The 25,743-nt window shown below is 41.0% G+C and overlaps 2 protein-coding genes across 2 annotated transcripts in view; one reads left to right on the forward strand and one right to left on the reverse strand.

The window, feature by feature from the left end:
• The first annotated feature begins 5,023 nt into the window (after positions 1–5,023).
• Positions 5,024–13,933, forward strand: cacng6b (calcium channel, voltage-dependent, gamma subunit 6b). Its single transcript, XM_085291869.1, has 5 exons — positions 5,024–5,135; positions 6,720–7,432; positions 9,930–10,004; positions 11,435–11,572; positions 11,691–13,933. The coding sequence occupies exons 2-5, from the start codon at positions 7,075–7,077 to the stop codon at positions 11,909–11,911; spliced, it is 792 nt and encodes a 263-aa protein (XP_085147995.1). The 5' UTR covers positions 5,024–5,135; positions 6,720–7,074; the 3' UTR covers positions 11,912–13,933.
• A 9,067-nt stretch (positions 13,934–23,000) lies between these two features.
• cacng8b (calcium channel, voltage-dependent, gamma subunit 8b) overlaps positions 23,001–25,743 on the reverse strand; it is a 28,457-nt gene continuing 25,714 nt past the window's right edge. The window contains exon 6 of the mRNA XM_085291870.1: positions 23,001–24,836. Within this exon, the coding sequence (XP_085147996.1) occupies positions 24,034–24,836 (803 nt within the window). The 3' untranslated portion in view covers positions 23,001–24,033. The remainder of the gene's footprint in view (positions 24,837–25,743) is intronic.

The following is a 25,743-nucleotide window of genomic DNA, read 5'->3' on the forward strand; positions in this document are numbered from 1 at the left end:
CTGCTTTTCTTCCCTTTGTGCTTCCTTTTCCTGTGCACGCCCACATCCATTCACCACACCGTAGCACAGTTAATAATGGAGATGGAGTAGACTGGAGCTACAGTCAGCTTTACTGACCTGATAGCATAATTAATCAAACTGTAGTTATTGGTAATGTCCAAATGATGGTGCTATTTCACAGTCACTAGACTGACTTTTACGTAAGAGTAGTATAAACATTGGTCACACACAGGGGCCACAACTGCCTCAGTTCTTCATGGTATAGATTCAACAAGATGCTTGAAGCATTCTTCAGAGATTTTGATTCATACTGACCTGATAGTTGCGTTCAAGCAGCCAGTTTGTGATGATTTGAGCTTTGTGACATGGTGTGTCAACCTGCTGGAAGAAGTCATCAAAAGTGAATAGATATAAAGGGATGGACAACAATATTTGGGAATACTGTGGCATTTAATTGAAGCTCAGTTGCTTCTAAGGGGTCCAAAGTATGCCAAGAAAATATCCCCACACTATTACACCACACCCAGACAGCCTGAACCTCTTGTACAAGACCGGATCTTTTTTATGTTTAAGCCCAATTCTGATCCTACCAAACGAATGTTGAAGTAGAAATCCAGACGAGACAATGTTTTTCCAGTCTTCTATTGTTCAATCTAGGTGTAAATTGTAGCCTCATTTTCCTGTTTTTAGCTAACAGAGAGGAGCATGCTCTTCGGCTGCTATAGCTCTTCTGCTTCATCGTTCTGTGTGTTTTGCATTGACAAATGCTCTTCTGCATAGCTCGCTTGTAACAAGTGACTGATTGCCTGTCTTCCCATTCCTCTGATGCTCAGCTTCAACTTCAGCAGGTCATCCTGACCACGTTCTCAAGCTTTAAATGCACTGAGTTGCTGCCATGAGTGATTAGAACAGGTGTACTTAATAAAGTGACCGTGAGCATATAGTTTTCATATATATAAAAAATCCAACTGAATCATATCAATCTTGATGATAGATTCAGGCTTATTTTGAGCCAAGTCATTTATGTTCTTCCAATTAACCCATTTATTTTTCTACATCTCACAAGGTACAAAGAGTAAGGCAGAGCAAAAGCTGGATTGTCTTATTCAGCCTGGATTTCATGTAAAATGGTTACAGGAAAGCAACTACACTCTGTCATGCAATAATGTCCTGTGTCAGCTCTATACTACCCATCTCTATCTGCATCGCTGCACCTCACTGCACAAAACCCAGCAGCAGCAGGGCCTCTGATGCAACACTCACTACCCAGTAGTTCCCTCAGGACAAAGGTAAATCAGCAGCTCTCTCATGCAGTTGAAACCATGTCCACTGGAGCAAAAATGGAGAGCTGACCCTGAGTCTTTTAGAGATGGCTGTCTGTCATGAAAGCCGCTGAATGTTATTGGCAGCCCTCTCTCAAGTGCATTGTATGCCCTCCCCAGGCCTAACGCTGCAGTAAAGGCTTGTTAATACATTATCTCCCTCTAGTGGCGGATGCAAGACTCTGGTGATGGTCATTGTCATTCTAGGCAGTGCATCCCCATTGATCTTCATTCAAAAAGATAGAACACTGCAGCAGTGGGAGAGTGCAACAGTGGAATAGAATGGACACATTGAGTACATGATCCAGTTTGTATTTAATCCACAGGAGGTTAGACGAAGTAAACACCTCACAAGAAAGAACTTAATAATACGTACATGTCAAAAACATTAGTAGAAATGTGTCCTGTTGATGTTCTTCCACCTGTGTAAAAATGTCAATGATTTGCAATAGAAGAGATCAAACATTAATGCAATGCAGACAAGCCATATTTGTAGTGTTTATCATTTAGAAAAGGGTCAATGGGCAGGAAACTGGAACTTTAAAATATGAATCTACAGAGTAACATAACTGTTACTAAACAGAACATGTAAACTGCACAAAGACTGCAGGCAGCTTATCCCAGGATGCATGAATTAATGTATAAGGTAATGGTGGTGATGAAATTTGGGAATTTATAGTTGTAGTTTACATACATTCATTCATCAATGTTATGGTAATTATGGGCTTTTAATGACCACTTTGAACTGTTCTTTTTCCCGGGTGGGAATATACGGCATCAGATATATACATCCATCATATTAATATTTGGTCTATTAGTAAATTCCATCAACATCCATCAACAAGCTTCTCGCATTTTGTGGTTGGATATTTTACTACTCTACTTGGCAGAATTGGTAGAGTTCATTAAAATTGGTTGGTTTCCTGGCACAGACACCTTTTAAGCATAAATACACAAATATACAATAGGGTTGAGTTCAGGGCTTTGGTAAGTCCATTAGCATGGCTTAGTTTAGCATTAGCTAATGTTAGCCTGCTTTTCAAAACCACTTTTGGTTTGCTTTTGTTCGGGTTGTTCCTGAACATGCTTTTGATTATTGACCCAACAGTGTCCAAGTTTCAGCCATCTTGCTGTTGATTCGAGGTGAAGATGAAGAATGTGGACCGTGGAAATGTGCTGATATACCTGAATTACTTGTACTTACATTTACATGTTTAAAATAATGGATGATCTTGGAATGTTTTTTTGGAAATAGCTTCAAGAGACCTTCACAACTTCTCTAAATCTGCAGTTCTCCTTCTTATAACTTCATTGACTTTCTTGCACTTTCCCATTGTTCCCAGCATTGGTCAGTCGAAAGAGTGACGTCAAACAAATCCTTTGCATGCTGGAAAAGAGAAACTACCCTGCCCTTGTGGTGTTAAAAGGCTCTCGAGACCTTTCAGCACCACTTATTAAAAGTTTAAGTGCACATATAGATTTGGTGTATAGCTGTTAATGTGTACCAAGACACATACATTAATATATCTTAATAAAAGCCATCCAGCAGTATGACTGAACATTAATTTTTTACTTTAATCTAGTTATTAAGTCTTACCCCTGAAAAGATTGAGGGTTTTTTCCTAACTGTCCACATCGCTCTCAGTGATCTCCAGGCGTATACCAAAAGGTCAGTTTATCTTTTGCTGTCTCAGTGGCATCTGCCTTGACAGCTGCTGTTAATAAAAATGTGTCTTTTTCTCCAGGAAGATATCATAGAGCATCGTATCAGATCAGTTACTCGTTGATCTGTTCAAAAATTAGATTGATTAACAACAATTTACTACCTAATAGAAGGAACCTGTATCTCTTTATGTGACACAGTGGTACATTGAATTTGCTTCAAGGTCCGATCTGTTGTTCCATCAGAAATGCTTTTCTGCATACGTTGATTGTAACGGGAACTTATCTGACTTACTGTTGCCTTCCTGTCAGGTCGAAACAGTCTGGCAGTTCTCCTCTGACCTCTGGCATCAACAACGCAGAGACACCCAGAGAACTACCGCTCACTGGCCATGTGATTGGTTGATTATATATTTGTGTTAACCAGCAGGTGAACAGATATAAAAGTCCCCCCTTTCCCTTACCGGATACTCAGGATACTTCTGCAGTCCCTTTTTTTTGTTTTATCAAGTTCATTATTGAGTTTTAAAGCTTTTTGCAGGATTGTTCGTAGTAGGAAAATCATCAGATGCTTCAAGTGGGCAAATACTCTTAGTCAGTACTACTTAGCAGCATGAAACTAAGAATTTTCTGTAGCTGTAATCATAAGTGTGAACGGCATGCGCATGAGTGCATACATGAGCGTACAGTACAAGCATAAATCAGCACTGCTGACAGGGGCACTACAAGACATATGAACAAGACTGTTCACATCAGCATAATGTAGAATATTGATGGCCTCCAACTGCCTGTGGACACTTTGGATCTATCTTATATGATGGATGAGCAGTGGTGGTGTGTGTAATTAGAGGAAGCGATTTTAAAGAATTGGCACACATGTGTGCCTTAAAACAGATAGCTGTCCTCCACATTAATTAATCTATCATGGATGTCACGCATTTAGCATGTGACCTCTGTCTGAAGAGGCCGTCTGCAGACTGAAAAAAGGAAAAGAGAAGCAGAGTTTGACTTTTTTGGACATTCCAGGTGTTTATTTCCCTGTCACAGCCTGCGGCCTACTTTGTCCCTTTTCTGCAATTGTCTCCTGTTATGTGTTTCTGTCCCCGACTCACTCTCGGTTTGCATCCCCCACCCATCCCCGCCCTCCCTTAGTGTTGCTGGCTGCAGGGTTTGGCCTCCCTCCCTCTCTCTCTCTCTCTCGCTGTGCCACGTATGTAACCTAAACTGTGGAACGGCCAAGCAGGGATGGGCCACGAGAAAAGCTTTCCACAAGATCAGCCTGAGCCTCTGAAGTCTCCCTGGACCTTGTTCAGTGAGGAATGAAATGGGGGCTGCACATTCTCATTTTCCTCTCTGTACCGCTTCATTTCAGCCAGTGTTGTCCATTTCGGCAGCTGCCTCAGACTTCAGCATTCCCTTACAGTTTTTACTCCCCTTTTATCTCCTGTTCTCATACGTCTTTTTTCCCCCTTCTATATGCGTCCCTGCATGCTGTGGCTCTTTTTAAACCCCGAGTACACTTTCAATCTGTCTCTCTGTTAGATTTTCACCTCTTCACAGTGTATTGTGTTGCTGTAAAATGCTGTTCTGGTCCCTCTCATATAAACACAGTCTCCTCCTTCACTCTTACTTAATGTCATTAACAGGTGGCTGTCCGAAATAGACGCACACACACACACAAACAGCAAGGCTGTCGCAGATACAGAGATGTTTTTTATCATGCTGGCAGGCTTGTCATCATGTGAGCGGACCACCCTGCAGCAACTTTCCTTGCTGATTTAAAATTTGAAACATTTATGGAGCATGAGCTGGATGCTGTTGAGATTAAACGTGAGGTGTAAGCACAGTCTGGGGGCCAAACACCAGACACACACCCACCCACACACACACACAGATGCACACGCATTTAATGGGCAACAGCATTAACCAACCAGACTCCAACCCCCTTCACATCCCCCACCTCTACTCCTTTACACTCACTTTCCATAACTCTTACGTTCCTCTCTCCCACCCCTTTCCCCTCTCTCTCTCTCTCTCTCTCTCTCTCTCTCACTCTCTCTCTCTCACACTCACTCTCACATCACTGCTCTCCCCCCTCTATTAAGTTTCATGCTTCTCTTCCTCTCGAGCTGAACAACACACACGACACAGGTCAGATTTATTCTTCTTTTCAATCAAGTGCATTAGCCAGCTGTTGCTTTCTTACGCCCACGTGTCACACAGGTGGCGGTGGCTGTCACCGGTCAAGCAGTAGAGAGAATTTCTAATTTTCACGACAGAAAATGCAGCATGAAGTTATATCCTGTGTTCAGACGCTTTAGAATTTAGGCTACTGCACCAAAGTTTTCGTTGCATTATAGTATATAACTTTGTATACATGCTCTATATACCCTGCTAAGGATAATCCTTCACTTACTGCAAAGTAAGCACTTGTTTGTGTCGCCCACCCTGAGAGCAGCTTGGCTCCTCTGAGCCGTCTGATCACACTGTGGTTAATATGAATGTAATGTGATCAAGGTTTGTAATTCTATGACCACTAATTTGGCTGTCAGCAGCTGCAGTATTGATGTCCTCTATTACAGTTAATGTTGGAGGGTTATTTTAATGCACGGTTGCTATTCCATACCTTTGGTTCACTAGTCACACGTATGTACCTGCCTTTTGTTAGCTATAAAATGATTTTTACCCCAACTGTCACTTAGTGCTTGTTGATAAGCTGATATTATTGTTTATTGACATTGCAGAACCATCTTCTCATGCTCTGTGTAAATGCTGTCTGCTCTTACTGAATTGTTATTATTGTGATTATTGCGGGGCAGACGACACGCAGCACGACTAAATGACAATGAAATGTTTTTTGTTACATGTTTATTATGTTTATTATTATGTCTCCTCACATACTACAAAGTATCAAAGACAAAGGCTTTGCGGTGAGACTTTGCACATGTTGCCTAAATAAAACCTCTGATGCTGTCAGCCCAAAGCTCTGAATTAGGTGATTCGCCAACTGTGCGTGGCCTGCTGGTGCTGCTTTCCTAACTGGCCAGGCCTCTCGCCTCCACTCTGTGACCTGTTGGACCTCACAGCAGAGTTAATTACTATAGCCCCCTCTCTCTGTCAGAGGGTTCAGGATTGAATTATCACCTCTCGTGCAGACCATCGACACCGTTGTGCCCCGTCACTCACTTTGTTTAAATCGCTCCAAAGGTCCCTCGCTCACAGTTGAAAGTCTCTGTAAGCTGGGACCAAACTCGTGCTGAAGCACACATGTGCAAGTGCACAGCCGCTGCTACATATTCCCAGTTTTCCTGGTATAAGTAATGCAGCCTGAGAGGTATTTGTGGCAATCCATTATCCCCTCAGATCAAAGGGGATCTGTGTCTAAGCCAGAGATAGTGTACCTGCTCAGAGAGACGATGGGTTGTCAACTCATCTGGGAAATTGGAAGCTGGGTGGTCCGGTGTGACACTACGGTGTTATCTCTCACCTTGACCTTGCACAAACCTACTCCAGTAGCTCTTCCAGTCGAATTGTTTCTACATCTCCTGCAAAATCTGCCATATGGCTTATCTATTGTTGGCTGAGAGCATTTCATATGGCTTTTAGGGAGGGAATACTGTAGATGCTGATAAAGCTGTTGGAAATTAAATATTACGCTGGTGATGAAAGGATTTTGCTCTGGTGAAGCATATGCTGGCTACTCTTTCATCTTCCTGTTTCATCTCTCTTTTTCAGAAGCCTGGACGGAAAACAGACAGACAGCTCTCCTGGTCCTTGCCTCCATCTATCCCATTTTGTCATTACCTCACTTCATCTGCCCCCCTCTCCACTTCACAGTAGTTCTATTCATATCTCTTATGTCCAGCCCATTTATTTTTACTTGATCTTCTCACTGCTTTTGCTCAATTTTCCCGTCCATCACAGGACAACTGATAGCTCTCTTGCAAACTTTCGCCTTCCGAACCTAAAACATCTCATTATTTGATTCTAATTAAAACACTTTTCATCTATTATCTGCTTCTCTAATCTTCATTTGAGGTGTCCCGTCCCATCCCCTGTACTTCTTCGGTTCTGGCCACTTTAGATCAGTATGTGGTCCAACTTCTTTGTACAACAGGATGAGGAGGGTCGCACAGGGGTGGTAGGACAGAGTGGAGGTTTGGCTGGAATGAAAGGTGGTAGAGGACAGAGGCGGATCCACAAGTTGAGCGACAGCCAGGAGGGAAAGATCAAGCTGGCTTTCTTTGTCTCTATCGTCGGTGTGACCCTCACGGTGCTCGGCATGGGGACAGAGTTTTGGGTGGAGCTGGCCCAACCAAAGAATTTCAGCGGCAACCAGACCTGCCAGCTGGCCCATTACGGCCTTTGGAAGGGCTGCATCCGCACCCTACGGGTGGATGAAATAGACCCAGAGAGGACAAGCTGTGGTCCTGCTGATCTACCTGGAGGTGAGACCTCAGAGTGGTGTGTGTGTGTGTGTGTGTGTGTCTGTGTGAATTTGTGTAAATCTGTTTGATCTGCACAAGATGAGCTGGTGAGTTTCTGCAGGGACTATTTTGTGTTTAACTCCCTGTCTGCTTTCCTTGCAAGTCTGAATTGAAGCTGCCACCATGTTACAGTATGTGTATCGGTATCAAAGTGGATTAACAGCAAGGGGTCAGAGACTGTTTGTGGAAAGAAGTTGCTGACATCACCCTTAATCACTGTAGGTTTTCTGTGCCATGACAAATGTTGTAAAATAAGAGTGAGCTGTCATAGCTGACATAATGTATGCCCCCTGGGAATACATTTGTATCTGAACTCATAAGAGGCTGAAAAAAGCTCTGTTGCCACTTTGTTTAAAAAAGTCATTTGCATCCAACGCGAACAGTCTTCATTTTTCTGAGCAACATTTTTCTGAGTTTTGATATAGATTTAAAAATAAATGTATTCCTTGTGTGTATGTACACTTGTGTGGATTTGCAAAGGAATAATGAGAGTTGGGTATCTGAAGCCGCTTGTGTAGATACAGTATGTATCTAGGTCATCCTACAGATAATGTGCAAATTGAATCATTAAAAAGTATAAAGCGTGAAAATGCATTCAAGTGCATAAACACAGTGGTGCTTTATCAGTTTGGATCCTGCTGGACCAACACACAGCAGCATGCAGATACAATATACAGCATATTTGTTGGCAGTCATAACATGATCTGTGTAACAGGGCATTATTAATATTAATATTTTCTCCTGACTAAGCATCGAATCATCTCCTGTTTTACCAAGAGTGCAGACAGGTGATAAAGGGGCAAACCAGAGGTTTATTGTGCTGACGGACATTCATGTTTAGAGTAGTGACAGGTTCTTTCTAAAAGCACTTTATTCAACTTGACCATGGTTATGTTCTCCGGAGTGCGCCGATTATCTGCACAATGACCTATTTCTGTCTGAAAAGTGAGTCTGGAGATGGAAAGAGGCAGGTACTGGAGGAGAAAGACTTGCTCCTGGAATCACACATGTCTCGTGGATTCTGCCAGGACCCAGCAGCGGTCTGAAGAAATCACAAAGTCTCTTTAAATTTCAGAGACACAAGTGGTTCACATATACAACTTAATGATCCAGTTTTCAAGGATTATTTATCTAACCTTTGCTAATTTATCTTTTGTGCCTTTTTGACTGCTTCGAGCTGGCAGATATGATTCCAAGATGCTCTGTTGGTGTTTGAGAGAAGCCAGTATGCTTCTGACAATCTTCATCACACGTCCCAACACTGTTGGCCCACGCCGCCTGTCACAGATGGCCGTGGGCTCATCATGTTTGCAGGAAAACAAATGTTTTTGCCATCTATGGTTCCCCATTTCACATCCCTGTTTACATGCCTCTGGCTCCCGTCCCGCTCAAAGTGCGGCCTGACGATGCCGTGTCTGTCATCCCGACACCAGCTATCCATCTTCGCTGCCTGCTGGAGAGAAACATGGCGGCTCAATAATTACAGTCTCAGCGGGGGTAGTGGGAGCAAAACCAGTTGACTGTGATAGCATAATGTGTTACAAAATCAGTATGGTTGACAAATGGACGGTCTGCTTCATTAAAAAATGTTTGCAAATGCCCTCAGCCACAGCTATATTTGTGTGGTGAGGAAGGATGTCAGAATATGTGTGTGTGTGTGTGTGTGTGTGTGTGTGTGTGTGTGTGTGTGTGTGTGCACATGCACGTGGTCATCTTGGAGCACATAATTCTCAGTGGGTGAAAGTCATCACTATGCACTTGTGAAGCCAAACGGAATCTGACTACTTCACAGTTTTTGTCTAAATATAGAGAAGGGGAAACGAGGGGGGACAGGCAGGGACCGAGTGAGAGTGTATAACTAATGCAGTATTAACTAACCCCCCTGTGTTTCCCCCCCCCCTCTTGACATCTCCTGCTCGCTCGTCTCACCTCCTTCTCCATCTGCGGCTACCCTCTCTCTTTCCCTTCACTCACCACCCTTCCATCTGCCAGCAACTCACTCCTCCTTTTCACCGCTCTCATCCTCTGAGCCTGTATCCATACTTCTCGCATCTTCCTCCTTCTTTTTCACCCGGCACATCCTCTTCCCGTCTTCTGTAGCCATGTCCCTTCATTAGCCTCCATCTGCCCCTTCTCTCTGTCTACCACTATTTCTCCCCTCTGCCATCCACCCTTAGTGTTTTGCTGTCTCTCACCCTCTTTGGCGGCACCATATGTGCAGTGCTGGAGTGTGCGTATGTGTGTGTGTTTGTGTGCGAAGAGGTGTGTGTCTCTGGGTATTCCAGCTAATGCTCGATATAAATAGGAATGATGCCTGGAAGGACAGAGTGCATGGATGCATAGTAGGCACATCAGAGAAGACAAGAAGTCGTCCATAGGAGAGTGAGTGTGTAAGTGCGTGTGCGAGCGCGTGGGTGCACGTGTGTTTCTTTGTCTGATCTCTTCTTTATGCCCACAGAATCCAACTGTACTTACTTCAAATTCTTCACCTCTGGGGAGAATGCAGTCATATTCAAGAAGACAACTAAGAAGAGTGAGATGTTACACCTTCCCCTGGACATACACATTAGCAGTTACACCAGCAGCTTCTTCTTTCAATAAAGATGCTCACTGCGGTGCTCACAGGACCGTACTGGTGGTTTTTGCATGTTTTAGACCATTAACTTCCACTGCCACCCCTTTTCCAAAGCAAGCCATAAGCTATCAGACTGATTAATGTGTTTGCTGTGCTGCCCAGGGAGCCACTGGTTTCAGTGTAGTTTGGAGATAAGCTGGATGAGAATTAATAGGCTACTTACATCACAGCAAACATCAGTCATTTTTATCTTTTGGTCGTAAGTTGTGAGCAGAGGCTGTTTTGAAAATTTGCTTGCTGATATGGTTAAAGAGAAGGCGGCATTTGACATATGAGCTGTGGGAAAGATTTGCTGTCAGTGGCTGCACAGTAGACTTGACATAATCACACCAACAGATATGCACAGTCCTGTGAAAAATAAGTAAGGGTATACCACTTCTCAATCATAAGTCATTAGCCAATGAGCATATCCCATCTAACCCTTTCTGACTTTAACAGTGACCTTAATTTACAAAATGTACTTAATTTTTACTCAATATGACCCGAAACTAGTGAGTGAGCCCATAAACGTTTCAGTAATTTTTTTACAGAGGTCAAATAGGAAAGGAAGCTGATGGTCATTTACCCATAGGCACAACCACAAATCTTCTTGCATCCAGAAGAGTCGAGTCGCCCCCTGCTGGTTATTACAGAAAAGTACATTTTAGGTTCTGAGCTACCGGGAAGCTAGCATATCTATTTTGTACTGTGTTTACAGTTTATGCTAACTTTGTGGCAATTTTTCAAAGCATAGATTCCTAAAGTGTTGACTGGGGTGGGCTACGAAAGTACTGCAACTGGGCTACAGTAATAACAGAAATTCTGTTGAAATTACTCACAAGTATGTAGAGTTACATATTTATATGATTTTATTTATTTGTTTAAAAAGAGAATAAAAAATGATAATAAGAGGTGGCTAGTCTGTGATGTTACTCGTTACTCTGACGGAAGGAATTGACCAACTATGACCATTCCTGTTATCTGCAATGCTTTTATTAATGAAATAATATCCACGTGTTGGAGAATCAAAAAAACAAAACAAAAACAGCACAATTGGCACAGGCTATTTTTTGGGGTCGCACCTGTTCAGGTTTGGAATGCCAGGAAAATCTGTTTTAAGCAGAGCCAGTACAGGAAGGAGCACAGATGACATCATTTTTGTTCTTTAACAAAAATCCAGATTTAACCAAAATCCCAGAGGAATCAAACATGTGTGAGGTGGTGTAACATAACTAGTTTCCAGACCTCACAATAATTCCTCCATCTTTTGTGCTGCAGATTTCTTTCTGCATGCACTTCTGAACATCTGCGCTTTATATTTTGTTATTTCTCGCTGCTCTCCCTCACAGGTCTGAATCTAGCAGCAGCTGTCTTGGCCCTTTTGAGTCTGACCATGATGGTGATGGGCTCCATATGCATCGCCATGTCGCTCAGCAAAGGAGTGCAATTCTTTCTTAAGCCAGCCTCCTTCTGCTTCATCCTATCAGGTGGGATGTGACTCTTTTTTTAGTCATGCTAGGACAATATTTTCATGAGTATTTTAAGGATTGTAACTGCTGATTGAACTTTTAAATGTTACTGTTACTTTTTTATCTTCTCATGCAGGTGTACTGGTCCTGCTCTCTGTCCTCATATTCCACCAGTCTGTGCTGGCCTTACTGTCCAGTGACCACTCCATACCTTTACACCATGAACTGTCCTGGTCTGTGGCCTGCGTGGGCTCAGCGGGAGGCATTCTTATTTTTGGAGGCGTCCTCTTCATCATTCTCGCTCTTCCTTTCAGCCCATGGCAGAAATGTTTTCCACACAAGAACAGCGACACCTAGCCCTCCGATGCTGCACACAGTATTCACGACGTCTTTGCTTATGAGGAAGGAGAAATTGATTTCTGACAGCTGTGATGTCAAGCTTGCTCTTGGCATTGGTTTTGCCAGAGAAGCCATACTAACTTGGTCTTAAATTTATGAAAGGGAGTCAACAACACATACACAACACAGCATGGCCTGCAGAGGTAGATTTTGCAACGAAGTGCTTTTGTTCATTTTAGCATAAAATCGAATGACTGACGGGGCTACTGCTGACTTTTTTAGTATTTACTCAAACCTGCGTCACAAATAGGTTTGTTAGTCCGCCTGTAGCTGTACAAACATATAAACCCAACCTTTATACTGGGATAAGTCGTGCAGATGCTTTTCTTTTTAATTGCTAAGACTTTTTTTTTGAGGTTTGAAAATGTTCATAGTCTGCTTTGTATGAAAGCTCACCTCTCCCTAAAAACACAGTTAAATTAGAATATACAGTGTAGTCCATGCCCTGGAGAAACTCTTCTCATACTAATGTTTTCTGATGTGACTATTGGCAAAATTACAATATTTAGCTGTGCATTTGAAGAATTCATTACATTACACCATAGTTTAAGTTTGATGAGGGCACAGTTAGGTTAGATCATGACACAAGTTAGAACGTTTACATGACCTAGATTGGTATAACAATAATTTAAGATAAGGGGAAAATGTTTTGTTGATCTACACACTCACTCATTTCTCATGCCTACTAATGTCAACTGACTTTCTAATCTCCGCTTGCTGTTCTTGGAAGCATGTGACACAAAATAATGCAATAGCAAAACCAAATTTGGACTTTAATCTGTTCGAATTATAAATAAACAAGTGAAAACTTTGGAATCAGGCTGCTTAATATTGTTATTTTTTATTTCTATTTATATCATGCTTAAATTGACATATATCAACATTAAACAGTAGCAAATGCTTTGTTTTGATAGCGCTAGTAATTATATCATGTACATGTTATATGATTACATGTACATGCAGGAAATTCTGTTAAGCTTTTTAAATCTTAATATTTTATGTATTACTATTTATTTTATTACCTGTGTTTTACACTTGTGTAAATGCTGCTTCAGTGTAGCAGATGAATGTAAGTTGAATGAAACAGATGAAACACTATGTTGATATCAGAGAAGTATGTGGGCATGCGTCCTGTGTATATAAAAGGATTTGTTTTGTGCTTTATGAATGGTCAATGCTTGTGGTGTTGTCTCTAATCACTCTATGTGCAATGCAGTAAATACAATTTATTTTTGTCATAGGATGCTAACGTCTCAAACAGGAAACATTGGTTTACAGTATGTAAACTGTGCTCAGTATATGGCACCACTATTGGTTATTATTAAAACGATTTGACATAAAATAGCTGCCTTCCTTTGTTCTGCTGGCACGACACCATGTCTGCCCTCCAATTTGACATTCACCCATTTTCACCCCTTTGCAGAGTGACTCTTAACCCCTCTGCCAAACACCCCCCTCCCCCAGACTCCACTCCTCTATAATTAGGCCAGAGCTCATCGCAATGCATTTCACTGCAGAGGTTGGGAAACTTAATACTTGAATTTTAACTATGTACCCCTATCCTCATACCTATGGGGCCTCCCCGTCTCGTTCTGCCACCCCGACCTCACTGCGTCACCGCCAGCATGCCACCCGAGTTTTTTGCTCCATCCAAAAACCGACTGATTATCTCAGAAATAACAAATCTTCACACTCATCTCTCTAGAGACTACTTGACATCCTGGCAGTCACATACATTCCCATGCATGCATGTGTGCATGTAGACTCACATGTTTTTACCTCCCCAGTGGGCAGAAACTGAATCCACATGACACACTATCCGGGTTGTATATATAGCTGTTTAATAGTTCTACTGAGACTGCATGAAAAGTGGTTCGTAGGCACTTGTTACGTGTTTGTAAATGGAGAAATGCTTCCTGGAATTCTTTATGATGGACCTGTAGACTGAATGTGACAAGTAAAAGAGCATGAAATGATGAAGGGCTGTCATTATTGATTGTATATATAAATATATATGTATCTATATGATATATATGATAAACTGTTAATGGTGCTTGTGCAGTAGATTTGTTTGCTTTGGCAGTCCCTCTCCTTAAATGTTTCATCACAGTCATCCTTATTGTGACTGCAGCTACGTTGCAGTAAGTATGATAATATGCAGGGAAAGACACTCACTAATCCTCAGGGTGCTGGAGCACTTCTAGGATTCTCAGGCCCCTTGTCAAGGATGTCACTGCTTCCTCCTGCTCTAATGCATCTGGAGTATCATCTCTTGTCAGTAATGGGAGTCTTTGAGCTGCCACTCCTCTGCATCCCTCTGAGGAGAGTAGTGACCGAAGCACACCTTTACAGTATTTTGTAATCGTTCATGCAAAAAACGTGCATGAGGTACCAGATGGCCCTATGAGGCGGAAAAAAGTTATTTGGAGGTAGGGCTCAGTGAATTAACTTTCAGTTGCTCTTCTCATTATCTTCTCTGGCAAGTACCACCCATCTGGCACTATCCATATATTTGCAAATATTAGGAGCCTCAAGACTGACAGGGAAGGTTGAAATCGTTTTAGGATCACAGCAAACAAAACATTAGCTAAGAGTCCTTGAGCCACAGTAACTACTAAGAGCAGTGTTTATGACAAACTGTGTGTGTTATTGACAAGTGGTGAAATATCACAGTTGCTGTAATGTACTGCACTCACTTTAAAATTCTACTCTACCAAATATTTATGGAAAATAATGCAACGATTGCTCCAATACGTCAAACAGTTAAATCTGGCTTTAGCAGATTAAACTGCAGCATTAAAATTGCGCCTGTATGTTAGTTAAAGGATGACGATAATAATCCTTCTTCTTCGTCTTTCGGCTGCTCGCTTGAGGGGTCTCACCTGCCTCCATCTCAGCCTATCCCTAGCATCCTCCCCTGTCATACCAACACTCTTCATATCCTTCACAACACATCCATAAATCTTCTCTGTGGTCTTCCTGTTTTCTTCCTGCCTAGAAGCTCTATCTTAAACATCTTTTGTCCAATTTATCCACTATTCCTTATGTGAACATTTCCAAACCATCCTAACTTTGCGTGTCTAACTTGTCAACTACTCAACCTAACTGCTCCCTCTGATTTTCTCATTTCTAATCCTGGCCATTCTGGTCACGCTTAGTGAAAATCTTAACATCTTCAAATCTGCCACCTCGAGTTTCCTGTCTTTTGGTCAGTGCCACTGTCTTCAAAACATAGATCATAGCAGGTCTTAATACTGTTTTATAAACTTTCACTCTTGCTGCTATAATTCTGCCACTAACCACCCTGACACCCGTTTCCATCCACTCCACCCTGCTTACACCCTCTTCTTCACCTTTTTTTTGTGCTCTATATGCTGCTTTGCATGGTATTTAAACTCACCTCCACCTTCACTACATCTCCTTGCAACTTTACCTTTTCTGTCTAGCTCTCATTCACACGCATGTAGTCTTACTTCTACTAAATTTCATTCTTCTTCTCTCTTGAGCATACCTCCGCGTCACCAGGTTCTCTTCCACCTGGTCCCTACTCCTACTTCAAATCACATTGTCATCTGCAAACATCACAGTCCTCAGAGACTCTTGTCTGACCTCATCTGTCAGAATGTCCATCACAATCGCAGTATGATAATAATCCAACTATTTCATAACATAAAAGTGACAGAGGCCATCATGAGTACCTTTAGTTTTGATGCTTTAAGTAAATGTTGTTGTAAATACCTTATCTCATGGCACTTTTTTTAGATTACTTTGATATGGATCAGAGTTTGTGAAATGGTCTCTTGACCAAACAGTTGAATATGCTCACATCGTGTTCAGACTACTGGCTTCAAGACACGTTCAGTGGAGGCATGTGATGTAACGTGCCAAACTGTCGCACAACACTTGGAGCTCGGTGACAGTCATGATGGTGTAGAGATGAAAGCTGGGTTCTCCTTAATTTTTTAGCTCTCTAATGATACGGTGAAGTACTAACTTCAACTCTGCAACAATGTAACTGGCCAAGCTTTGGCATTTTACCATTTTGTCACTTGCAGAGTGAGCAGAAAAATCAATTGCTCTCCTTAGCTGTAATTGAAAAAATATTTTTTTTAAAATTATGCAAATATTCGCTTATTTCAAAGTATTAAGTGCAAAAAAGGATCTTCTAGTTAACTGAGAAGTCCATTCTCAGTCATGAACTAGACTTGCAGATCTCACTTTCAAGGTCATAGTTTGGTGCACTTCTGGGTGGTTTTCAGCAGCATTCTGTTTTTAGATTGTTCCTTACAAGTACCACTGTGTCTCTTGGCACTTGTTTCTCTGCAGTGGGTGCTGGATTTCTTCCAGTGTGTCAAAATGGGGATCCTTCAACTTGATTTTCCTTTTTGGGAAGTGGATGAAGTTGCAAGGAGCCAAATCTGGTGGTGAGCAAAGGTTGTGTTTGTCTAGCCAAGAAATTTTGCGCTTTTTAGTGCACTCTGAGTGGGACAGTGGCACGGCTGCCCCTCTGTTGGTCTTCCTTGGTCTCTTGTGTTCTGGGGGCCTCTGGATGTCTGGAGTCTTGATCTCCTCCATACCTGCTTCATGCCCTGGAGGACGGGGCTGTGGCCCCCCCACACCCTCTAGCAGATTATTACATGAAGGAACCTTTTAAAAAACAAAAAACAAGCGCGTCCATGCTCACAGGTGTACACACGGGTGATCACACCCACAAACTACACCCTTTTTGGCTCCTACCTCAAAGCACACTGTGTTCTGTTGATCTTATGTGCTGCACAATAATGTTTAATATTTAGTATTTACTGTCATATTCCCATATATCATTGTGATGTTGTTTATTCTATTACTCTTGTTCTCTTCTGCTTGTTTTCTTTTTTCTTTCTCAACAGGTGATCCAGGTGATTGATATATGCATTTTTTTTCTGCCCATTCTGTTGGTTTTTGTTTTTTGCCCTTCTTCCCCGTCCCTCTTCTCAGCTGTTTCTCTTTCCCTCTTTCTTTCTCCCCCTTCTTTCCGCCAGTCAAGTCTGTCCCGTATTCAGCAAGTGAAAATAAAATAAACAATAAAAGGTGAATCAAATGGACCATTATGGCAAGGCTGGGATGGTCAATTTGGTAAAGTAAATCCATTGGGCATCTTTCTTTGCCTTTAGACAATAATTCTGATGGCAAAAGAGCCAAACGGGACAGGCAAGAAGAATAAAATAAACTAGAAAAATTTGCATTTCCTGCGAAAATGCAGTGTGGATGCTTAAAGCTGAAGCTGTATGCAAAAAGTAGCTGAAAAAGCTGAAAAGTTGCAGAAATTGTAAAAACTTTGCAGAAGCAAAAGAAGTTTGCTAAAATGGAATAACTTAGCAGAACTGCAATATCTTAGAGGAAACATAATACTTGGCAGAAATACAATAGCATAGCAGAATTTAGCAGAAATATTATAACTTACCAGAAACATGATAACTTCTCAAAAATACAAGAATTTAGGAGAAATAGTATAAGATAACAGAAAGAATATATTTAGCCAAAAATACTTAAACATTACAGAAACACTATGATTTAGAAAAATAGTACAACAGAGCAGAAATATTGTGATTTACCAGAGACACTGTGATGAACTATGAATATTGTAATTTTAAATTGAGACTATGTTTTAGCACAAATATTATAATTTGGCAGAAATACTATAATTTAGCAGAAATACTATATTAAGCACAAATCCTATAAAAAGCAGAAATGGTATGATTAAGCACAAATACTACATTTAGTAGAAATACTTTGTTTTAGCACAAATCCCATAAAAAGCAGAAATACTGTACTATGATTTAGTAGAAATACTATAATTAATCAGAAATACTAAATTTAGCAGAAATACTATATTAAGCACAAATACTATGAAAAGCAGAAATAGTATGATTAAGCATAAATACTACATTTAGCAGAAATACTATATTAAGCACAAATCCTATAAAAGCAGAAATAGTATATTAAGCACAAATCTTATAAAATAGCAGAAACAGTATGATTTAGCACAATAGTAATAAGTTAAACAGAAAAATTGGAAAAGCAAAATGGACAGCTGAAAAAATGCTGAACATGCTGAGGGTCCCTCAAATATACTTGTTAAATGACAAAAATCTGCAAAAAAATTTATTACAGCCACACAATCACAAATATGTACACATGAGGAAACACACATGCACAGAGAGACACACACACAAGATCCAATTCAGTCAACCAGTCTAAATATATTGAATTTAAATCTTAGAATAAGATCATCCCATTAAAAGCCTTTCTCTCTCTCTCTCTCTCTCTGTCACACACACACACACACACACACACACACACACACACACACACACACACACACACACAGGGAGAGAGAAGTAAGTTTCTAGGTCAGCCTGGGAGCTGGTGAATTTGAATCCACCAATCAGAGAGGCTGTGCACTTTTCCCCACCAAAACAGGTGCATCTGTTTACACACGCAGCAGCACAGAGAGACACAGGATTTTTGCAGTCTATTTCTCATAGTGACGACTCCCCTCAAACAAATGACCGTAATTTCCTAACCGTAGGGGCTAGAACGGTCATTCTTACACCGTTTTGTTCAGAAGAGATGGGGGAATCTTCAAGTGTTGACAATTTAATATTAAAATATGAATTTTTAGAGATATATGACATGGATGACTTGTTGACTTAGAAGCCACGAATTCCCCAATATGCAAATTTGAATGCCTGAGACCACATATGTGATTGGCTGGCTGGGAAGCCGTGCAGGCCCTGATTTGTGGATTTGAATTCCTCAGCCCTCAGATATGATTGGCTGGCTTAGAAGCCACGAAGGCCCCAATATGCAAATTTGAATGCCTCAGGACACTTATTTGATTGGCTGGGAAACTGTGCAGGCCCTGATTTGAAAATTTGAATGTCTCAGTCCTCACAGAGGATTGGCTGCCTGGGGACCTGGCAGAAATATATAGAAATACTATTATTAAGCATAAATACTACATTTAGTAGAAATACTATGTTTTAGCACAAATACTATAAAAAGAAGAAAAACTATAATTTAGCAGAAATACTATATTAAGCACAAATCCTATAAAAAGCAGAAATACTATAATTTAGAACAAATAGTATAAAAAGCAGAAATACTATAATTTAGCAGAAATACTATGTTAGGCACAAATCCTATAAAAAGCAGAAATACTATAATTTAGAACAAATAGTATAAAAAGCAGAAATACTATAATTTAGCAGAAATACTATGTTAGGCACAAATCCTATAAAAAGCAGAAATACTATAATTTAGCAGAAATACTATGTTAGGCACAAATCCTATAAAATAGCAGAAATACTATAATTTAGCAGAAATACTATATTAGGCATAAATCCTATGAAAAGCAGAAATAGTATGATTTAGCAGAAATACTGTATTTAGCACAAGTACCGAAAAGTACCAGAAATACTATGATTTAGCAGAATAGTAATAACTTATTGAAACACAAATGCACAGAGGGACACACAAACACAGGCTCTAATCCAGTCAACCAGTCTAACTATGTTCAATTTAAATCCTACAATGACATGCTGTCAAATAAGGGCAGGGTCCTCTCTCTCCCACTAAACACACACACACACACACACACACACACACACACACACACACACACACACACACACACAGACACAGAGGGAGAGAGCTGCCGAATTTAAATCCACCAATCAGAGTGGCTGTTTACGTTTTCCCGCCAAAACAGGTGCATCTTTTTACACACGCAGGACAGAGAGGCACAGGATTATTGCAGCCTATTTCTCATAGTGAGGACTCCCCTCAAACAAATGACCATAATTTCCTAACCGTAGGGGCTAGAGCGGTCATTCTTACACCGTTTTGTTCAGAAGAGATGGGGGAATCTTCCAGTGTTAACAATTTATCATTAAAATATGAATTATTAAAGATATTAGACTTCTAATGCACCATAACTGAGCAGAGCGAAGCAAAAACTGCCTTGACTTGCCCTCAAACAACGCTTTCTAACTCTAAATCTATTTGGAGTATCGATATCATTCTTTCACCGTAAGAGACAGCAGGCTTTGGTGAACAATCATGGAAATTTTCAGGTCTCTGTGGAAATCCAACAAAAAGTTATGACGAGAGAAAAAAGTGGTTCATTTCCACAGTTTGAAATCTGAAGAAATCTGAGCGAAGGACAAATTTCCTACCCTCAAACAAGTCCAACTCATTTCAGAACGGTAATAGGTGAGAAAGAAATTCTTGAATTGTGAGCGTCAGGGGTGTCTGAAGATATTCGGGGACAAGCCTCATGTCTTAACTTTGCTTCGTTAAGGAGATATGACGATTCGAATATGCCTCTCATTACAGAAATCCAGCGGTGATTTTGAACAAGCTCTCCATTCACTTTATATGGAGAGTTTTCTGACATTGTGTTGGTCTGAGGAGATTTGCGAAAATTCTATAAATCCCACAACAATGATAGTGACATTTCCTGAAAGCCAGCAAAAATACCTACGTTTTGATGTATAATTTGTGGAAGTTGAGTGAAAATTGAGCAAGTAGCAAACAGTTGTTCGGACATGAAGAGAAGACTGCAAAAGCTTCAGTGACACACTGGAAGCCAAGAGCATAGCAACCATAACAACGCATGTATTTTGTGAAAAATCACAATTTTCCAACTCAAAACTTTAAGAGGCATAAAAGTAAAACAGTAAAAGATTTAAAAAAGCTGAATCATACCTGAATAGCCCAATAATTTATGAACATTTTAAAGTTTGAATGGTTGTTCTAGGTGAAAATATGAGGAAGTAGTTAAGTTTCAAAAACAAGCAAATTTTAGCAGAATTGCAGAAGTTTCCCATTCATTTCAATGGGACAAATTAAAGGAAAAAAGTGGAATATTTTAAAAAGTATAATAGTTAAAAATAGCAAAAATCATAGCAAGAAAGAGCAAAAATAGCAGAATAGTTTAAAATTTGAACGGTGAAAATCGGCTGAAAATTGTGGAAGTAGTTAAGTGCCAAAAAGTGTACGGAAGCAACTGGAATAATAATAAAGTATAAAGAATAAAGAGAAACAGGAACTCAATAGTGTGGATGCTTAAAGCATCCACACAATAAAAAAATAAAAAAGGTTGTGTTTGTCTAGCCAAGAAATTTTGCGCTTTTTAGTGCACTCTGAGCCAGCACGAGGTGTCACACTCGTATGCCCTACAGTTAAGAAGATGGAATATTCTCCCTAAGACGTTACAGCAGAACTCCATCTTTACAGCCTGTCCCTGGGGGCTGAATTCACAATGGTGAGCCCAAGAAAAGGAAAAGAAAAAGAAAAGATGAACATAGTCTCACTACTAATCTTGAAATCTGCAGACTCAACTCAGAACAACTGAAAACCACTTGGTCTCACCCAGCACCCCAGCTTTCATAATCAGCAGTTATCCTCCGCACAATATTTAGGTGAGTCTGAAACAGAAGTTGATGATTGCTCTCAGGTATAAGGTCCATGACCTCTGCCAAATTGCAGGTCACGGTGTAAGTTGTCTATAGGGAACTCTTGTTGTTGTTGTTTTTATAACTTTTTGATCCACTTATATGGACTGGAGAGTCTTAACTGACAGGAGTCATACTCAGTGCTGCGTTTAGCTACTGTTGCCCATCTGCTTCAAGGTTTGGCATGATGCATGTTCAGAGATGCTCCTCTGCATACCTTTCACCTGCATACCTGCAGACCATTCTCTGTAAACGCTAGAGGTGGTTGTGTGGGAAAATCCCAGTAGATCAGCATTTTCTGAAACAGACTGACAACAGCAACCATGCCACTTTCAAAGTTACTTAAATTGCCTTTCTTCCCCATTCTGAAGCTCGATTTGAACTTCAGCAGGTTGTCTCGCTGATATCTGTATGCCTAAATGCACTGAATTTCTGCCATGTGACTGGCTGATTAGATACTTGAGTTGACAACATAATAAAGTGTCTATCAAGTTAATGCCTAATTAACTTGTTTTTGTCAACCACCATAACAAATTAAAATAAACTAAATAATTTTATATATGAATATGCACTGAATATGAACGGAATTAAATCTGAATCTTTATGATTCAACTGTGTTTTTTCACAGCCTTCTACTGTAGCGCAACAACAGGAGAAAGAACATGAAACACAAATTAACTGCAGGACTTTTTTTTAGTGCAGTATTTGTAAAATATTGTATTGCTTCATTTACTCGGGTAAAAAACCAGAATATTCCACCTTTTTTTTTCAGTCAATTTGGAGGTTCTACTGAACAACAAAAAAAGGAAAAAAAAGACAGCACTCTGTAAATATTTCTGTTATTGTTTTTTTTTATAAACTTCGTGCAATACAGTGTTTTAAGTTTATCACACATTTAGATAAACCATAATCATTTATCTAGATATATCTATTCTCAACTACATACTATTCATATTGCCCACATAAATGCTATCTGTGTGCATTTTTAATCACATTTTTTTCTTTTTCTGAAATGAAATCAACGAAATGAAAATAATCTGGAAGCATCTGGTCATTGTTTTTGTTTCTTCATTATACCACGTAGCAGGTGAATCCACAGTTTCCACCTAGATCTGCAGTCACTCGGGACAGTTTGGAAGAGGGTGGGATGGCTGGGTGTTACATGTGTCTACATTCTCATCCACATAAACAGCGCAGAGTTCAGACTCAGGAGTTACTGGGGAAGCACAGTGAAAGGAATCTTTGGGGAGCTTAAGGGGTTGTCTGTGGTGAAGCCGCCATTGGTGATAAAGTAGGGAAAACACTGATCGTGTGGCCGTAAACGGGCAGATATGGCGGGCCAGGGTTGGCGGTTGAAACCACCCGACAAGAGTCCAGGGACGGCACTGGGAGCAAAACACTTAAGCCAAACCGGCTCGTTCCAAAATGCATACCCATTTTGAACAGTGGTCCCGAGAAACATGTCTATAGACGTTACAAATATATGTATGCATAATTACAATGTACAGGTATCTTTTTTAAACCCTTTAACCCACATATACAGAGTGTTTTTCTTTTTTGCCACTGAAAATGATGATTTGCATGTGTCACTTTGGGACTTTTCATAGAAAAAAATCTGCTTTTTTTTGTTTTGTTTTTCTCCTCAGGCAGCAACCTTCACCTGATTCTGTACAAATGTGTAATTCTATGTCTCTTTTTTTTTTTCCTGCTACGTCTGAGCAGAGGTTCTGTTAATGCCCAAGAACAAACATCTTCAACACGACTAGAGCTACAATTACTACTGTTCACACTGATTAGAATGGAAATAAGACTAACAGAGGCCCATAGAAAACTCAGACTCATAATAACAATGAAGTTGGTGAGCTGTCGCAGTCACTCACATTATTGTTGCATTTCTTTCAGTATCAATATTGGAAGACAATTTACAGTATTCACATCTGACTTCATCATATAAATGAAAATCATACAACATTTGGGTTAAAAAAGAAAAAATAATTATACAGGCTCTCATTCTCCCACGTTATTGTGCACACTCATGCTGGACACTGACATATTACAGCTCACTGTTAGTCCCAGTGGCTCTGCATGGAAGAGATTCACAGTAAAAGTCATAAAGGAAAAGAAAATGTGAAAATTAAAATTTCATTCTAAATTATAGTGTTTGCACATACAGCTAGCCTGTAATAACTCTAAGAATAATCACAACAACAATTTTACATCAATGATGGCCTGGTTAAATTAGCGGTAATATTGCACAAAAATTATGTGAAACATTTTCATAATAGCCCAAGGTTAATTGCGTTTGATCATTAACAAAATAAATCATTTCTAGCACATTAAAATATCAAAATAGTTTTATTGTGAAAGTTCATTGTTGTTGTTATTATCGCTCTGTTATTACTCTTCTTTTTATCCTCAGTGAGATTGAGTAGACTAAATAACAGTGAACATGGAGGGAGAGATGTAGCGTTTTACCTGTGTTTCTACCTCCTGTTGAGCCTGCAGTGCTCCTTTCTGGCTTCCCTCTTTCTTTACTACCCATCCTCCTCCCTCCTCACCTACCCCTCTAATACCCTTCCTCTAAACAGGTGTTGTTTTTCTATTGAGGGTGTTAGAGTTGCTCTCCCTGTCTCCCTTCAGCCTGTCCAGAGTCCCCATCCCTCGCTCCCTGTCGACTGTGGATGAGGTGAAGGGCGGAGGGCCAGAGCCCACAGAGTTGGGAATTGGTGGATTGGAGTTGGAAGAATTGGAAGGGTTGTGGGACTTGAGTGATGGGAGAGTGCCGCTCATCATCACCCCCCCTCCCCCTACGCCTCCATCCTTTGGAAAGCAGTTGTGGAGCTGGTAGAGCGTGGCCCTGTCCACCGTTCCATACATGGGCGGCAACCCTCCCAACTTGGGGTCACGGGACAACGTGTACAGGGAGATGTCTCCTCCAGCCAGGGCTGTGTGGGAGCGAGAGTGCGGGTTGGGTAGAGTGGACACTGAAATGGGGCCCTGGGAAAGTAGTGCAGAGGGGGGCAGCCCGAAGTTCTTTCCTCCACCTCCCCCCACAGGCGAGGGGTCTCGGGAGCGGGAAGGGTCAGTCGAACGGGATGAGGAGCGAGAGCGGCGGCGGAAGCGGTAGCTGGGCAGGCGGAGCATGGCGTGCGTGGTACTTTTGAAAATGTCGGTGCGAGAACGGCAGCGGAGCTCCTTGTTCTTCTCGATGTAGATGTTGACAGCCAGCACCCCCACCATTTCAGCCATAATGAAGGAAAGGCCTCCAAAGTAAAAGGACCAACCATAGGAGTACTGCCATTTCTTATCTTCATCCTTCTTCGGAGAAATGTCCCCCAGCGCAGCCGAGATGTAGACAATCACACCAATTATGTTGCTCAGACCTGCGACAGCACAGAAATACGATATTTATAAAAGATGTACACAAACATGGGCCTGCATACAGTGCTAATACATAAATTTGTCTGACATTTGTTAATAAAAACAACAGGTAGCCATTAATTTGGCAGCGACAGGCACCCCCAAACAAAGCATAGAAACTGTTGTGCCACATGATATTCTCCAGAACACTGTTCACACATCTACCCTGCTAAAAAAAGGTATAACAACCATTTAAAAACAATCAGATCTCAATGGAAAAAAATGCAGGATATCTACACTGATATGGACTGGGTAATGCAATAGGTACAAACGGATCCTACATCATTTCAAGGAAAAGAAAATTGTCATCCTACAGAGAGCTGAATTCAAAGACACTGCAAAACCAAAGTGAAAAAATGATGCAGGACTGAAACAGAATGTCACACACATTAAATCTACCGGATTTAGATCAAGTGATGGTGGGAGCCAGTTAATGGTATCAATTCCTTCATCCTCCAGGAACTGCCTCCATGCTCTCAGCAGATGAGCATTGTCATGTACCAGGACGATCCCAGGACCCACTGCACCAGCATATGGCCTGACAGTGGACCCAAGGACTATATCCTGATACCCAATGGCAGTCAGGGTGCTGTTGCCTAGCTTGTAGAGGTCCTTGCATCCCTCCATGGATACGCCTCCCCAGACCATCACTGATCCACCACCAAAACAGTCATGCTGAATGCTATTACAGGCAGCATAACGTTCTTCTCCAGACCCTTTCACATCTCTCATGTGTTTAGGGTGAATCTGGTCTGATCTATGAAAAGCACATGGTGCCCATGATGGACCTGCAAATTCTAGTATTCTATGTCAAATGCTAACCAAATCGGGCTCCACAGCGCTGAACAGTGAGGACAGGGCCCACTAGAC

Source organism: Mchenga conophoros, linkage group LG11 (assembly GCF_057382185.1).
Source record: "Mchenga conophoros isolate Kocher_MC1m ecotype Shallow Benthic linkage group LG11, M_conophoros_male_GT1.1, whole genome shotgun sequence".
In the NCBI taxonomy this organism is placed as follows: Eukaryota; Metazoa; Chordata; class Actinopteri; order Cichliformes; family Cichlidae; genus Mchenga; species Mchenga conophoros.

What these genes read in the sequence shown, in the direction of transcription:
- cacng6b (XM_085291869.1), top strand. Translation starts at nt 7,075, where the DNA reads ATGTGGTCCAACTTCTTTGTACAACAGGATGAGGAGGGTCGCACAGGG. An exon ending in TCCTGCTGATCTACCTGGAG is followed by an intron (nt 7,433 to 9,929) that starts GTGAGACCTCAG and finishes TTATGCCCACAG; the next exon opens with AATCCAACTGTACTTACTTC. An exon ending in CAAGAAGACAACTAAGAAGA is followed by an intron (nt 10,005 to 11,434) that starts GTGAGATGTTAC and finishes TCTCCCTCACAG; the next exon opens with GTCTGAATCTAGCAGCAGCT.